At 35.4% G+C, this 16,245-nt stretch overlaps 1 protein-coding gene across 6 annotated transcripts in view; it reads right to left on the bottom strand.

Moving 5' to 3' along the window:
* The window catches only part of ANKS1B (ankyrin repeat and sterile alpha motif domain containing 1B), a 413,548-nt gene that overhangs the window by 360,105 nt on the left and 37,198 nt on the right, over positions 1 to 16,245 (bottom strand). For all 6 annotated transcript variants that reach the window (XM_017737794.1, XM_017737792.1, XM_017737791.1 and 3 more), the window contains exons 2-3: positions 9,422 to 9,502; positions 5,622 to 5,778 (exon numbers count right to left, since the gene is read on the bottom strand). In XM_017737794.1, coding sequence (XP_017593283.1) covers positions 5,622 to 5,778; positions 9,422 to 9,502 — 238 coding nt within the window. The remainder of the gene's footprint in view (positions 1 to 5,621; positions 5,779 to 9,421; positions 9,503 to 16,245) is intronic.

Raw genomic sequence — 16,245 nt, 5'->3', positions numbered from 1 at the left:
AAGAGAAAGAGAAAGAGAAAGGGTAGAGGAGAGGACTATTGATTTTGAGGCAGTTTGTCTTCTTATCTTTAAAACAACATACTGTTTTGAAGCAATATTTTAAAGATCTGGCAAAATTCTTCAAGAAATTCCTAATAATTTAGTGTTGTTGCCTGTATTTTCAGTTCCAAGCATAACAATTGTTTCTGTAGCACAGAAAGTTTATATGTTAACAGTCATTGCAACAAGCAGGTAATCTGCTATAAAATATCTGCATGCAAATCACGATTTTGTAATTAGAGCTTCAAATCTGATATCTAAGGGCTAAATAATACATCTAGTGCTGAAGAAGAAGACTAGAATCCTCATGGAAATTTCAGATACTTCATTACATGTTAGCAACTACAAGACAGACTCTATGACTGAATGGTTCTAGAAAAAGAAAGATCAAGAAATAAGAACCAAGTAAAGAGACACAAAATGTAAGATAAAAAGAGTAGACCAATATTATGCAAACACAGTATTTTTAAAAAGTCTCTAATATTCATAATTAATAATATTTTTACCAAGTAGTTACTCTTATGGTCCAATTGATCTCTTTCAGAAATAAGGAAAGCATTCTATAATTTGGCTTTTAACCTTTTTAAAATTTTCTTCATTATTTGTTACATGTGTCTTTTCATGGGCATGATCCTGACTTTTTGTAGCCTTTCTCTGAATTTATTGTCTTCCACATACAGCCAGAACTCAGGCTTGTGTGGCTGCAAACTGAATTGTGCCTTCACAGCCCTGCATCTCATCAGTATTGCAGGCTGTGCTACATCATTTAGCTGCTAAGGATATGTGCCACTGCAAAATGTTCAACGTATCTTGAGGTCTATTCATTAGAGGGCAGATTAGCAAATACATTACAGAGACAGTTATTGCAGCTTGGCAGTCTGATAGTGAAGAAGTACAGGAAGTATCGAGAGAATGAATGGCTATCATGAATATTATATAGGCCCTTGTGAAGTGACTATTAAACTGTGGGTGAATTTAGGACATTTATTGCATAGTTGTGAAGACCTTTTTTTTTGCCAAGCAAGTTTTAAAGCTCCTAAAGTCCATGCAAGTATTGTACAAGCAATGATAACTCAAGGAGTGATTTAACAGACCTCTCCAAAGAATGCCCAACTCCTTTTTGTATCAAAGCATTTTGATGCTGAACTTGAAAAAGGAGACTTCCTAAATCACTGAGCCATTTCTTTGTCACATAATCCCAATGTAAAGTAATTGAACAAGACATTTGTTATGAAAAGCTTTTTGCTATTTTCCCAGTTATGAAATGAGAATTTAAATTAAAGAAGGAGGGAACAATGGGAGATTTTGGAAATATCTATCTCTATGCTGAATATACTCAAGAGTAGTCAGCTAGACGAAAAAAAATACAGAAATAAGGCTTTAATGACCAAATAATTAAATAGATAAAAAAGTAACAAAAGACTATATGCAAGACAGAGAGAGGAATGATCTCAGGATGGTCTTACTTTATGTATTAAATCAGGAAGACAGTTCCCTTAGAAGTTCCACCAAGTAAATCATTCTGAAAAAATAAAGGAAGTTTGCCTGAAAATTACTCAGTGTGAATCATAATCATTTCTACTGACTTCCCATTGAAATTCACCTTTACTTATGTAAATGTTATTAAAAAGTAATGTAATTTGGTTGGCTAGTTTGAAAAAAACTTCTTTCAATTTATTGCTGCAATTGGCTTAAATCAAAAAGATTGCTTCTGCACTTTTTTTCTTCTAAAGAAAGCATCGTAAGAGTTGCAAGGGAAACTCTGAAATTCATCCACATAGTCTCAAATTTAAATGAGGGGTAAAATCAAATGCAGAACTTGAAAGATATTGTGTTTTCAGGCTATTTTGGAACCGAATTGAACTTCTGGAAGCCCCTGAGGTGACACTGAAAGAAGCATGTAATGTCTCTGTTTCATTTGGAGGATTTGGATAAGTCAGTAAATAGTGAAAAGTTGGGTATTTACATCATATGAATGTATCCTGAACTCTTTTTCTTTGTATTCCAGAAGAATTGTTGAATAGTATTAAAGAAATGTGAGTGGGTTTTGTGGCAATTACAATCTGATGCACAGGCAAATTCTACAGAACACCGAATCCATAAAAATTTCAGAAGTGTTCACATTTTTTCCCTGTAAATTTTTCACTACGCATATTCTGTATATATATAATTGGCATAGATTTTATTCATATTTAATACTAAATATTTGTACTTATTCCTGATGTTGTTCACATTTTTTTCCTGCAAAAAACCCAAACACTACATATTGACCTATATGTGGCTGTTATTTATTATTCTTTTTTTCACAGATTAGGATTTGTTATCAATTATGCAATTTTATGATTGAAGCTGCCATAACAAATGTTTTAGCTATCCAGATGTCCTTACATAAATAAACATGAAAGTAGTTTGACTGTTAACAGCACACCTTTTTATCTTATTTGGTGTTATCGATTAACAAGTCTTGATCTTATACTATTTTATTGAGTTTATAATTTGCATAATTTTAAGTCTTCATCAATGAAGTTAAATACATACATTTTTGCAGTGTCACCATATTTTGTAATTTAAAACATACCCCATATGTGTCATTTAAAACTCCCATATTAAACAATGATAGAATTCTTCTTACATAATTGTTATGCTGTAACCATTTTCTGTGTGTAGAGTTGCCAGTCTACATTCTACCACCCCCACAATATAATTGTCATTTAACTGTTTGTCTCTTTACTGTTTGTTCCAATTTTATGTAATAGGAACAGCAGGGGGCATTCAGAGCTTTAGATGCTGGATATGGTTGGATATGATGCTATGATGCTACTTAACTGCATTTTGAAAGTGTAGAATGTGGTTCAATCAATTTACAAAATACCATATAAAATCCATTATTTCATGTAATATACATTTATGCATCATGAACTTGTCATTTACTTCTTTTTTGTGTGGTTCATTGCTTTCATGTAAGTTTTTAGAAGCATTTCTTTCACATAGAATTTTAATAAGATAGATGAAAACAAAAATGTATTATAAATTAGTTGCAATAATTTTTATATCGTGAACAAAATTATTTCCTTAAAGTGCAAACCATTACATCTTAATGTGATCCTAGAAAAAAAAACCACAACAAAAACACGAGAAAAAAGTCTGACTTGAGTACACTATTTGCTGTGGTGAAAAAGTGTCATGAAAAATGGCTGTCCTTATCTCCAACTCTCAGAAGAAAAAGGAAGGAAGAAAAATAGTCCAGGATTTCTTACAAGCTGTAGCTTCAGCTCCAGAGATCTGAGCAAAGTTACGAGAGCTTTGAGGAGTCACCTGCCTTAGAGAGCCTATCTGCAAATAAGCAAAAGCCTCAGAATCCTACAGGCTCCTAAGAATGTACAACAGGTATTAGGGTGAGGATGCCTCTCACGTGTTATTTGAGGATATGTGGGTGGAGGTGGCTCTGTAACAACATGACATTTCCCTCTTTCTGTGATACAGTGAATATTCTCCTGCACAGAGTGCTAATTAGCAGCGGAAAGTAGGCGCCAGCAAAGTAGACCACATACTAAACCTGGCCATTGTCTAGAGTGGAACACAAGGAATTTACAAGGTCAGAAAAACTCTGTATGCTTGAGTTTAACTTCAAAGTTTAATACGATCGAAATTCCCTCAAAAGACTTTAAGGTAACACATTTCTTGTGAGGATTGCTCACACATTTTCTGTTATAAGGTTTTTGGGTTAAATGCATAAACAGGAGGACATCTGAGGACCTTTTTTGAGTCAGTGGGCTATAAAAGTATCAGCTGTATCCCTGCTTATTTGCTCCAGTGATCAAACCAGATACAGCACACCTAATCAAGTCTGAGAATATTCTAGAAGTCTGGAGGTACATGTGGGATTGGGGAGAAGTAGGTTTAAATTTACATTTCTCTCTCCGATCTTACCAAAATATCTTTTTCACTCTCACCCTCTCTGAAGTTCCTACACAGCTTCCAGTATTCTGTCAGTAGAATGTATGTAATGTCTTCAAGCACATGGGTGACACGCAATCCAATAGTTGCTTTTTGTTTTGTTGCACAAATAAAATGGAAAAAACCCTCTCCTTGACAAAAGGTAATCCTACAATTCAACTGGTTTCATCCTACACAAAACAGCTGATGAGAATGAGAACATTGGAGAATTATCTTAATCTAAAACTGAAATCACAGAATGACAAATTCTGAGTTTTGTTTGTTTCTTGGATGTGTCAACGTATCATAGGATTTCCCAGGAGACTGTCACATGGGCATATTTTATTACTTTATTTTCCTATATTTTGTGCACTGATACTTGATATTCACCATCCTAGTGATTGTATGGATTCCAATGTCTAGATGTATAAACTCAGATATCAAATACATTACTCAAAGCACAGCATCTCACACTGGTTAAGTGTTTGCAATCTAGGTCTCACATTTCTTATTTTCTCACAGTTTGCCCTCTGGCCACCCTAATGTAGGCACTGAGAGAGCAACTCATTTGTTAGATTTCACTTTGCAATTTGAGCAGCTGTGGGGTGCCAGGTGGTACCGTACCTGGACTTCATCACCCACTCCACAAGGACCTGGAAATTCTGAGCACCCTCTGCCACACTTTCAGGCCCATCCAGATGTCTCAGTTACTGCAGGCCCTTAGAAGGTACTGCATTTCTGGTTTTGGACACTTGAATCCTCCTTTTAGTCACCTGAATAGCCCTGTTGGCTCCTGTGATTACACCGACCAGACCTCTGTGGAACCAAATGGTGCACATACAGGCAATGCAGACATTACAGCTTAGGTCTGAATCAGGAGCTGACTCCCACCTTCACATTCCAACAACTCTCTGACTACCCAGGCAAATTCAATAGCTTAATGGTTACTATCTGTATTTCACAGCCTACTTCCAGTCTGTAAGCAGCTCAGCCTAGATCGTGTCAAATTTTAATCAGCTTCTTTCTATTTCTAAACACTAACCCTATGAATGGACCATGTGAGAATATACAGAATAAAAACAGAAGGTGTACCATATGTTTGACAGCAGAATGCAACATTTTTATACTGCCCTTACCCACTGTAATACTCTCATAATTTTTCTTGGTCTTTCTCTTTTTATGTGTCCTTTCTGCTGCACATGCATACATGCAGTCATGGTTTGTCATTTACCACTGCATACCTGATACTTTACAGTAGTCTTAAAATATACAAAGGATATTAATTTTATCCCAAAGATTTTCAGGAACTTAATATCTAATATAGTGAAAAATACACAAAGTTCATGCAAATTTAAAACCATACATAAAAGATGCATAGTTAGAGTACATCTTCATGTGACTTTTCAAAAACAAACAAAAGTTCTTCCATACTTCTTAAATCTAATATTCTTTAGGTCAGTGCCCATCCAGAATAAAGGTATCTGGTATGCTTGTAAGGGAAGATTTTATCAGTCTCACAGAAGAAATTACTGAAACAATGGAAAATAGACCTTTTTCTTTTTTAATTTGTCTATAAACTGGTCAGACCTAAAGAATATGTGCTGCTCTTTTCTGATGATGTACACAAATACTTTTTATCACTTCACCTGTTCATTCACTCTGGAGTGTGATGGTCCATGATGGATGAGAATCTTCACAATATCTACATCTCCTCTCCAAGCAGCCAAGTGAATAGGAAAGTAACCTTTATTATCTGCTACATTAGTTGATGCTTCATACTGAAGTAATTTGAGAACTATATCCCTGGAAAACAGGAGGCAAATCTAAAAATCGACAGGAAGCTAATTTTATTAAGTTTTTACATGAACATATATATTACCAATATTTTTATCCTGGAAAAGAGAAAAAAATCCCATACCTGTATTTCAAGTGAAACAGCTGCAAAAAGTGAAGACCAGTAATTTTTGAAAATGAAAGAGACAGTAAAACATAGACAAAATGCTATTAATTGTAATGATTCTCACTTCTTATTAATACCATTAATACCAATATTATCATCAGCTCTCTGAATCTGTTTCTTGCAATAAGATCACCTGGCCATAGAATCATTTCTAGGATTTGCCCGTCCAGGCTGGGTGCATGTCACTCAAGGCACTAAGGCAGAGAAGTACTCTTGTCCCCATCACTGCTGAATTCTGGAGGCAGGATGACAAGAGGATAGTTTTATGGAAACATTTCTCACAGTAAGGCTTAAGTAACAGTTTTTCCTCTTCTTTAAGGCATTATCTCAAAGACAGGTAAAAAATTAATGATGATGTAGCTAGAAATATACTACTTCTATGAAATAACTGCTTCTATTTTCATTTCCCACATTCAGCTGCCTTGTAGCAGTGAGGGGAAAAGTGACTTATTACCATTTTAATTCTCTTAATATTCCTTTCAGTGCTTTTGGTGTGGCTTATCTTACATTAAATAAAAGAGTAGTATAAGTTGGTATATTGCATCCCTGATTTTTAAGTAGCCTTCTGTACTTAACTTCAAAAGCTAAACATAAAGATCAGCTGTGTGGTATGATAACATTACCAAGTACATCAGAAAGTAAATAAATTCTGTCTTATTGCTGCATTTGTCATCTCATAGTTTGACACAGTCAGGCCTCATTAGTTATTAAGCTAAGTGAATCCCCAGTGTGGGCAGTTCTATGCACACTTTTTACAAATATGGAAACACTGACTTACTGATTTGGCTTAAAAAATCAGTGAGGGGAGAGAGCTCAATGTAGCCTATCTTATGACTAAAAATGAAACCCTTGACGACAAATTAAGACAGAAGACATATCTAAGGCAATTATTCTTCCAACCTTGATGGAACCTTATTTAATTGCCCCTTGAAAGAAAAATGTGGCGAGTTATGAGGGAATATATCCAGGTCAAAAGAAATTCCCAGCTGACTTCAAAAGATACTGGAGTCATCACATCTAAGCTTTGAGGAGAATTTAAGCTGGATTTTGGTTACTCATGAAAAGGTCAAATGCCATGAGAACAACCAAGAAATAGCAGCTCCACTACAGAAAGACTTCTGCTACACAGAAAGTTCCAGAAAAGTGACTCCTGAGGGAAACTTTTTAGTACACGTAAGGTTTGAGAGACTTCTCATAAAATAATAGTTGGTTTTGCAGAAAATGGTCCAATGAGAACTAGAGATACACAGCAGTTCCTTTGAAAGAAACACAAAACAAAGGAAGCATAAATTGAACAAAGTGGAAGAAAATCAGTAAAAAGCCTTCCACAGATGAAATCTAGAGATAAGAACATACAGGAATTGTTGGGAAGAGTCCACTACAAGAGTCAAGCTACAATATAGAACATGCATCTCCTTCTTCCTTCAAGAATGCTCTGACCCATCACACTTACCTAGGGTCAGTCTTTTTTAGTGCTTTGTGAGAACTTTTTCATTTTGTACAGATATATGTCAGAGAGGAGAAGATTGAAAGTCCTTAGCCCAGTAACATTACTGAGCTAAGTGAAATTACTTAGGGAGACTGAGATTCCAGTACCTGCCCCAGATATGATTTAATTACTTAAATAAAGTAGAATAGTTTCCCAAGGAAAGAAAACCATCCAAGAATAACCAAAGAGGAGGGAATTCATCACATACAGTGATCAAGCAAGGATTTGAACAATGGTGTCCAACAAGTATCCCAGCCACAAATTCATGGTTGGGTCATTAAGTCTTATGTTCTTACTTTTCCTGAAAACTTTGAAAACTCTCAGGTTCAACCTGGTGTAAAGGGGGAAAAATTAAAATCCCATAAGTTTTTAAAGCACAGGAACTTCTCCTAAGTGGCAAGATTTTTGTGTCAAAAGATTGTATGTCATTTTGATTTTGAATATCAAGTTTGAAAACTCAAATAGAGTGTAAAGTAGTTATTTGTTATTTGTGGTGACTAACAAAATTAGAACCACCAGGTGTCTGTCCAATTCTCTTGCTGGCAGTGCTACCATTGCAGCAGGATCAGTAAAACGGCTTGGATTTATCACACAGTAACACATGATGTATTTCAGCTTACTTTAATGAAACAAGGTATAACTGTGATGTCAGTTACTGCTACTTATCCTGCTGTGAGTGCAAGGGGTCATAGCAGCCAACATTGGACTTTTCAAAGGCTGCTGCTGTACATAAGTCCACATTTTTAAGTTTACCCTGACTTCAGCAAAAGTTCAGTCAACACTCTCTCTGAAAACATAATTTGGCTTTTGTATGTTTTGGGATTTTTATAGTTTATATTGCTAGGATTCACTTGAAATCTCGGATAGTTTCAGCATTTATATAGCAATACTTTTAGCTTTCTGGGTAACTATTGGTTTATTGCCAGTATTAAACATACTAAATCCAGTTTTCACCTATTTAAAAATGGCAATCTTTGCAAGGCAATGCTTGTGGTTTTGCCAGTCAAAAATTAACAATAGCACAAGAAACAATCCATAAATTATGAACAAAAAGGCTAAGTTTAATAGACCATATTAAGAACTTACACCTAATTCCATGGAGGTAACAATATATTAATGGATGATTCTGAATCTTCCTACACACCTGAAATTTTGGAAAATGCACAATATCTAGTTCAAGAGTATTTTAACTTCATATATTTATTTAGAAACAGAATATCCCACATTTATCAAAAGATTAATCTGTCCTAAAGAAAATAGGCACCTTTCTAGAATACAAGACACATCCTACAGTTTTAATTTTTCCATAGAAGGGGGCAAAAATTGTGCAATGAGTAAACAAAACACATAATAATCTATTCATGTGCTATTTTATGGACAGTCCAAAATCACATTAACATTCATGCAAATCACTCTTAATTTCAATTGGGTTTGGATCAATTCCTTATCTCCCACAGAGGACTTAAGCAAAGCTTTATGTCAAAATTCTCTTTAGTGAAAATACCATTTTTTTCCTGCTTTCAGGTGTATAATTATTAAATATTCTTTTCACATTATTTTTGCTTTGCTAATGACTAATCTATACTTTTCTTTATGTCACAAAATTGCTTCCTGAAACATTCACACACTAAACATTTGTACATACACATAAAAGTATACCACAGTATTTTCTGCTGCAATTTCCCAGCAATGAAAAAGCACTAGAGCCAAGATCAGCAGTAACAATACTAAATTTCCCCCAAACCAAGGAAGAATTTGGAAGAAGCAGTATAGAATCAATAGCTTTTAAACTAAACATTTCCCATTTGTCATTACCACTTATTGATATTGATGACAGTGTCAGAACATCCTATGTTAATACATCCCATTGGAAATAAGGCTCTTTTAATAAGTCAAGGTTTGCCAGTTTTTGGTACGAATCTCAGAACTATGCTATATTTTCTTACGTTACAGAATTAAATACCATTCTACATAAAAATCAAACATGAGGCACTTACTTATGTCCATTTAAAGCTGCATGATGTAAAGCAGTATAACCTGAACTGTCAGTGCAGTTTATGTTTGGTCCTCGCCAGATGCTGCAAATAAAGCAAAATTGTGAAGTTAATTTTTTAGCTTGGCAAGTACAGACGTGTCAGAAATTTGATCTACAAATAATTTAAAGATCTCTGCAACAAGTGTGATTAAACTTTAGAGATTAATTACCTTGAAAGAAACTTAAAATAGCAAATGTCATCTTGATATCAATATAATTTATTTATAAAAATAATTTTACACATCCATATATATAAGAGTCATGAACTTTATGTAGGACAGTCTCAAAGACTAATGACAGAATAGTCATTTCAATTAGAACTGTTCTCTCTCTTTTACTCTGGTAATTACACTGAGGTTATAATCTGTTTTTCTACTATTTTTCCACAAGTTTGTAGTCATTGTCTTTAGGTCAGGTGGTCTAGAATCAAACAAACATAAGATTAGTGAGAATGAATCATATTGTTTAAAGGGGCAGTAAATTTATTCTTTTTAATTAACTTGGTAGTTTAGCTCCCACTTTAATTGATTATATTTTTAAAATAAATTAGATATACATTTAATAATAAATTAATTAAATTATGTTTTGTTATCTTTCTGTATTTTACAGTCAACTTCACTTCATGTCCTGTTTAACCAGTTTCATGATCCATTATGGACTCTTCAAGAAACAGTAAAGGAGATATTTTGTTTCAAAGCGGAAAACATGGCTGCTAATCTACCAAAACCAACCACAAAACCAAACCCTGGAAATTGGTTAACAGAGGTGTACTGAGAACTGGCAGGCTTTTTTATCTAACCAACCACATTTGAAACTGATTGCATCCTTTACAGAAGCAACTTACTCTTCTGTAACAAAGTTTTCAATCATCAGTATTACAACTTCCAGAACATAAAATTACGAGTCCTGAATTACAGACTGCTTTCTTTAGTTTCTAATACAGTGCTAAACAGTCATTGGTGAGCCATAATTCCCTTCACTTCATATATTAAAAGCAAGTGCTGTAGTTTAAAGAAAATAATTTGAAGCTAATAAGTAAAAAGAATTTCTCATACTGACATTTTTCATTATCTACATCAATAAAATGACGTGTCATGCTTAATATATGACTTTTAGGAATTATTTATTATTGAATCTGTATTTTACTACCTATAAAATGGAATATATATACGTATATATATATACACGTGTGCACACTACAGAATACTGATGTAGATAGGTCTCTTTTTCATTGTGTGTATTTGAATGATTCATTAGCTCATAAACTTAAGCAGTTGTTTTCCCACAAGTAACACTGTGCACATACAGAATTATTTGTGTGAAACATTGTGTTCTGCAGTGAGCATAATTCTACACAACGCTGGGTACCTCACCTTTCCCTGCAATTTAATTTCTTGGAAGAACGGGATTGAATTATTTTCTTGGGTGCAAAGAAGCAAAGAAAAAGTAACTTTTTTTAAAATCTGCACAGACATCTACAGATGTTCTTTTCTACAGAAGGCAATGTTCAGATAAGAAAAGACACTCTAATCTTTTCAGTTAAAGGAAATTATTTTAACTTCATGGAATAGTAAAAATTCAGTCCTTGAACTGATAGCTCCTCCATAATAGACAGATGTTATTTATATGGCAAAGACAAGCTGTCTTTATCTACTGGAAGAAAAGAAGTCCTTACTTATCGATAAGGTACAACCTCTCTTATACTTTTGCACAGCCTTTATTAATTATTGTCTTATTTATTGAATAATATTTTCATCCTCTAATTTATACCAGCTTATAAGAGAATGAAGAAAACAAGAAGTGGTATAGAAAGTAAGATTTTAAATAGTAAAAAAAAAAAATATACAACCAACCATACCATAATTTACTTGGTTTTGATATCTTGCTTGCTTTACTTAGAGTTGTTAGGATTTGTCTGTTGGTTTTTTCAAAATGGAAGGATCTGTGTGTTCATACACTATTCATGATGCACTAGGCATCACGATTAAAAAAAAAAAAAAATCAAAGAAAAACTAAAGAAATGCTCACCAAAACCCCCAAACAAATCCTTGTACATTCTCCCCTAATTTTCTCCTTTAATCCATGGACTAATTAAAACATTGTTGTACTTCCTGACTCTGTTTTAGGAAATATTTTTCAACTGAACCTGATTTTAAAAAAGTACCCTGAAACTTTATTAAAGAGTATATAAATGCACCTATGTGAAACTCCTCAGGACACGCAGGTTGGGAGGCTGAGGCTAAGGACAAAAGACAGTGAGTAAATCCTGATGACTCAGAGACACAAGACAGGATGGACAGACTAATCACTGTCAGCTCCCAAAGGGTACACAAAGACATGCTCAAATTCACAGCTTGGTTATCAAACTACAGAACACAGCAAACACGAACAGGACTCGGCTGCAGGCAGCTCTCCTCCCTTGGGCCAGCGCAGAAATCCTCTCCAAGGAGGTCTTGCATTGCGACAGTATTGCAACATTATTTCCTACAAAAGGAATGCAGGTCCAGTATATACACGGGATATTTATGCTTTAATAACTGAAAATCAAATTCAGATTGGACAGTCTGAATACAAATCCTTGCATTTTTACTTTTCTTTTACAATTCTTACTATTGTTTCTTCTTTTTTATGAGCTTAAATATATATACATATATATATTACATATAAAGAACAGTTACATATGTAACATATGTTACATATAAAGAATAGCATTTCAAAAGAAATGTGAAAATGACAGATAAAAGAAAAAGATGGTTACTTGATTGATTTCTTATTTTGCTATGCTTTTTGGAAAGAAAGAATTGTGAAGTGGCTGTTGTTACATACATATGAACAGAAAAGCAAGGAATAAACACTTTTTCCAGCTAATCACCACACAGACACACTCCCCCTCAACAGTACAGGAACTATGCTTGCAAGGTACACATGATTTTTCCATCGCATTTCTTCTCTGTACATAGATCTGCTTTATATCTTTCCATTACCATGATACTATTTCATGACTATACAATAATATCTCTGGTCCTTATACGGTAGTTTTGCTAAGGTGAAAGGAAAATATTTTTGGTAGACAATGATAAGAATTTTTAAAAGCCTTAGAAAGCTGACTGATGACATGAGTGTCTGTCTGCCCATTGGTTTCACTAAACCTTCTCTGATTACTGACTGGTAACTCTCTTCGGAATTCATTTATTCTCTGAAATATTCATTTATTCTCTGAAGCAGCAAAGCAGAGGATGACACTCCAGTTCCTCCAGACAAGATGCACAAAGCACAGTGTTCATGCCTGCATTTTTTAGGGTCTAAACCCTGTCGAGAGCTGAGAGGCTTACATAGCCTCGTGCAAACCCCTCCCACTCCTCTCTCCACCCTCACTCCTAAGTCCTCAGTATCTTTGGAGGCTCTTCCTAGAGACACCTGGCTCTTCAGTACAGCAGAAGTAATGAATCTCATCTTGCCAGGTCAGTTTTAACAGCTGGAAATTCTAAACTTCATCCTCCTTCCATTGATGTCAGTGGCAAACACCAACCAGTTCAGATTTATACAGCTTCCTTACTCTTCCTGTGTTCCATAGAATAAATACATGTAACAGGAATTTGTCTTGTTCTGAGCCAAAATCTTCCAAATTTTCCATGGTTTTTTTGTTAGTCTGACAGAAACACATTGACTAAAGATTTTTGAGCACACAGCCAGGCTCTTCATTAGTGCTCTGTCTACATTCCTACACAAGTTCAGTTGTGTAAACTCAGTTTATACAAAGTACATGGACAATTTTACAGATAATTTTGAAAATGTAAACTTTTACACAATAATATGTACCAACATTCAGACATAATAATACTGTTACTTACTGTGAACAGCAGAAAAATAGCTCCCATTCTCTGTTTTATGCACAAATACACCAAACTCACATTTGCACCTCTATAAATTAATAATGTTACTTATCAAATATAGAACTGTATAATTTTAGTAAAGGTGATTTTTTTTCCTTTCTGTGGATTCCTCTTTGGTAGAATCCAGTGTTATGCCAAATATAGTATCCTATAATTTTTTTTTTCATGTATGGTTTTACCTATTATTAACACTGCCATTAGTCCAAACTGCTATCCATAGCTTCTCCAGTGAAAAGAACTATGAAAAATGTTGATTATAAATGACTGAAGTTCAGCATTTGGCTGAGAAGAGGCAGAAAGCCAGACACATAGAAATACCTAAGTCCTGGATATCCAGAAGTGACTTAGTTATGATGAGTTTTAGAGAGTCAATATGGCCTTATCCTTTGAATAACTTCAGGATAAAAGAATTGCAATTGAAAGAAAAAGGTCTTACAAAAGTGTATTTGATAGAATTAGAACTTAAGAAACATCTTTAAAGCAACTCTGGATGTGAGAAATTATAGAACCTGTATATGAGGACATTACAATTGTGAAGTACCTGAAGAACAGGCTTGAATACTACTGAGATAATTGGAAATGATACAAATTCTTATTCCCATGTTAGGTTATGTGATAAACAGTGCCTGTGTATATCCACAAATGACCACAAAGGGACAGAAAGGGGGAGAATCAAGTAGTACCCTGGCCCAGCTACTTTGGAGTTCATCACAGAGGCATCACCAGTGCATTAAAAGCCCATCTCTGTAAGTCCAGCAGGGCACAGCAGCACCACATCAGGCAAAGACACACGTTGTTGGGGTCCCTCTCATAACTGGGCGGTGAGAGCCTCTGCCCCACTGCCCAGGGGTGACACACATCAACATGAAGAAATGCTGGAGAACACTTCAGGCTGAGAGAGACCACTGTCTAGGGTTACGGGACACATGGATTGGGTAAGACTCCTGATGGGACATTTAGGGGAGGAACCAAACGCAGGGAAAGGAATGGATTTAGGTGATTTGGGGAGGAACAAGTTTAAGTAGATAGAGGGGTAAGGGGACAGAAAGGGTTGATCACATGTGTATAGTTGGCTCTGCAGTACAATAAGCCTATTGCAGGTCATGTCCTGCACTCAATCTCTTTAAATTCTGATTCTATTTTCCTGGGCAAGGGCCTCTGTCCTTTGTGCATGAATGAGGGTCAAACTGCCTGTAACTGAGTCAAATGACAAGTTACAGAGAATATATGTCAGTCTGGCCAGGAACTGGAGCAAATGAGGGTCTGCATACCAGAAACTGGAGGGACACCATGGATCAGAGGACCCGTGTGTGTCCATGGAGGCTGAAGCTGTAGTGTGGGTGTGTGAGACAGCATGCGATTGCTAATGAAGACCAAGCTGGATCAGTCAGCAAAGTAGGTGAAGTAGCCTGGGAGCCAGTTGTGTGGCTGTATGTCTCTGAGGTTAAGACAGTGCAAGGAGGTGATGTCATGTGAGACCAGGGAGGAGGTTAAATTTTGCAGAACAAAAGATAACCAGGAGGCTTCCGCAGAAGTCCTACTAAGTATTTTGGGGGTTAGCCAACTTTGAACATCTATATTAAAAATACTAGAGAAACCAGTGGTCTTCTGTGGCTGACATAGACCACTGGGAGGCATGTCCTACAACTGCAGGCTGGACAGTCTGTGCATGTGTAACTACATGCAAATTTTGGTATGCTCAGTTTGGGAAAGAATCTACCTGGAAAAAAATTTTGATGACCACTCAGTCTCTCCAATTTTACTTTGTATGGTAAAATCTAAATAAAGTAAACCTGAACAGAAGTCACATGAAATATTTTAACTGAGTTAGAACTCTGTTTACTTGAAGCCGCAATCTATTTCCCTTGAGGGTATATAGTTTTATCCTGATAGCCTTAATAGTTACATCACTTTAAATGTTCTAAAAAATCAGTTAACATGCAAAAACCAAAAGGAGAAACACACTGACTTCAGGATGATGTCACACGAAGGAATAGGAAATCAATTAGTCATGCTTTATTTAAAAAATCTGTCATATATAAGGTAACTTTGCATTTGACCTTTATCTAACCAGTTTGGCTTCATCATTCTTTATGCACTACTCATATGGAAGTACACTGGCTGAGTATACTCCATAATACTGTGGTTATATTCAGAAAGCAAAATTTTCCTGACTAGTACTGGTTACCTTTTACAGTCAAGATCAATTTGCCTGGAGTGGTTAAAAGAGAGAAAGCCTTCATCAGTTACGATGGAAGGGTTCCTCTGTATTCCACTTGTCTATAGGGACAACCTGGGGTTTTGCTTAGTTCACAGAGAACCACAGTAACTCCAGCTTGTCAGTGATGAGTCAGACAGATCTTTGGATTCAATCCAAAGTTCTGTCCTTGAAAATCCAGTCATTCTGATAGGAAAAAATGTTACCTCTCATTTGGCATCCTCCTGCAGAAGAATGCTGTAAGAACAGCTACTAAATTATGAAAATACTCAGTTCAAAACCAGATCAGCAGGCAGTACCTTTAATAAGTAAAATCATTCATGTTTAAGCAATGTGAATCATGTTCTAAAACCATTGCTAATGGTATCTCCATGTATGATCTTAGGTGATTTGAGCAATCTGCAGGAATACCACCTGGCTAATGCTGAAGATCAGTGTATCAGATTAACTTGGGCTCCCTAATCTATATGAGGTAGATGGGTTCTACGTATTTGTCATGAATCAGACCTATGCACTTTGTACAACACCTATAGATTGATCAAGATTAACCAGGAACACAGCTCACTGTGTTAGTATTAGGCCATATAATAGAGAAAGGCAATTAAGCAGACATGCTTGACTGTATCTTTTTTCACTGTGTATACAATACTTATGGGTACATACATATATTAAACT

The sequence above is a fragment of the Corvus brachyrhynchos genome, unplaced genomic scaffold (assembly GCF_000691975.1).
Source record: "Corvus brachyrhynchos isolate BGI_N302 unplaced genomic scaffold, ASM69197v1 scaffold56, whole genome shotgun sequence".
Classification (NCBI taxonomy): domain Eukaryota; kingdom Metazoa; phylum Chordata; class Aves; order Passeriformes; family Corvidae; genus Corvus; species Corvus brachyrhynchos.
This window is presented reverse-complemented; position numbering and strand designations above follow the sequence as displayed.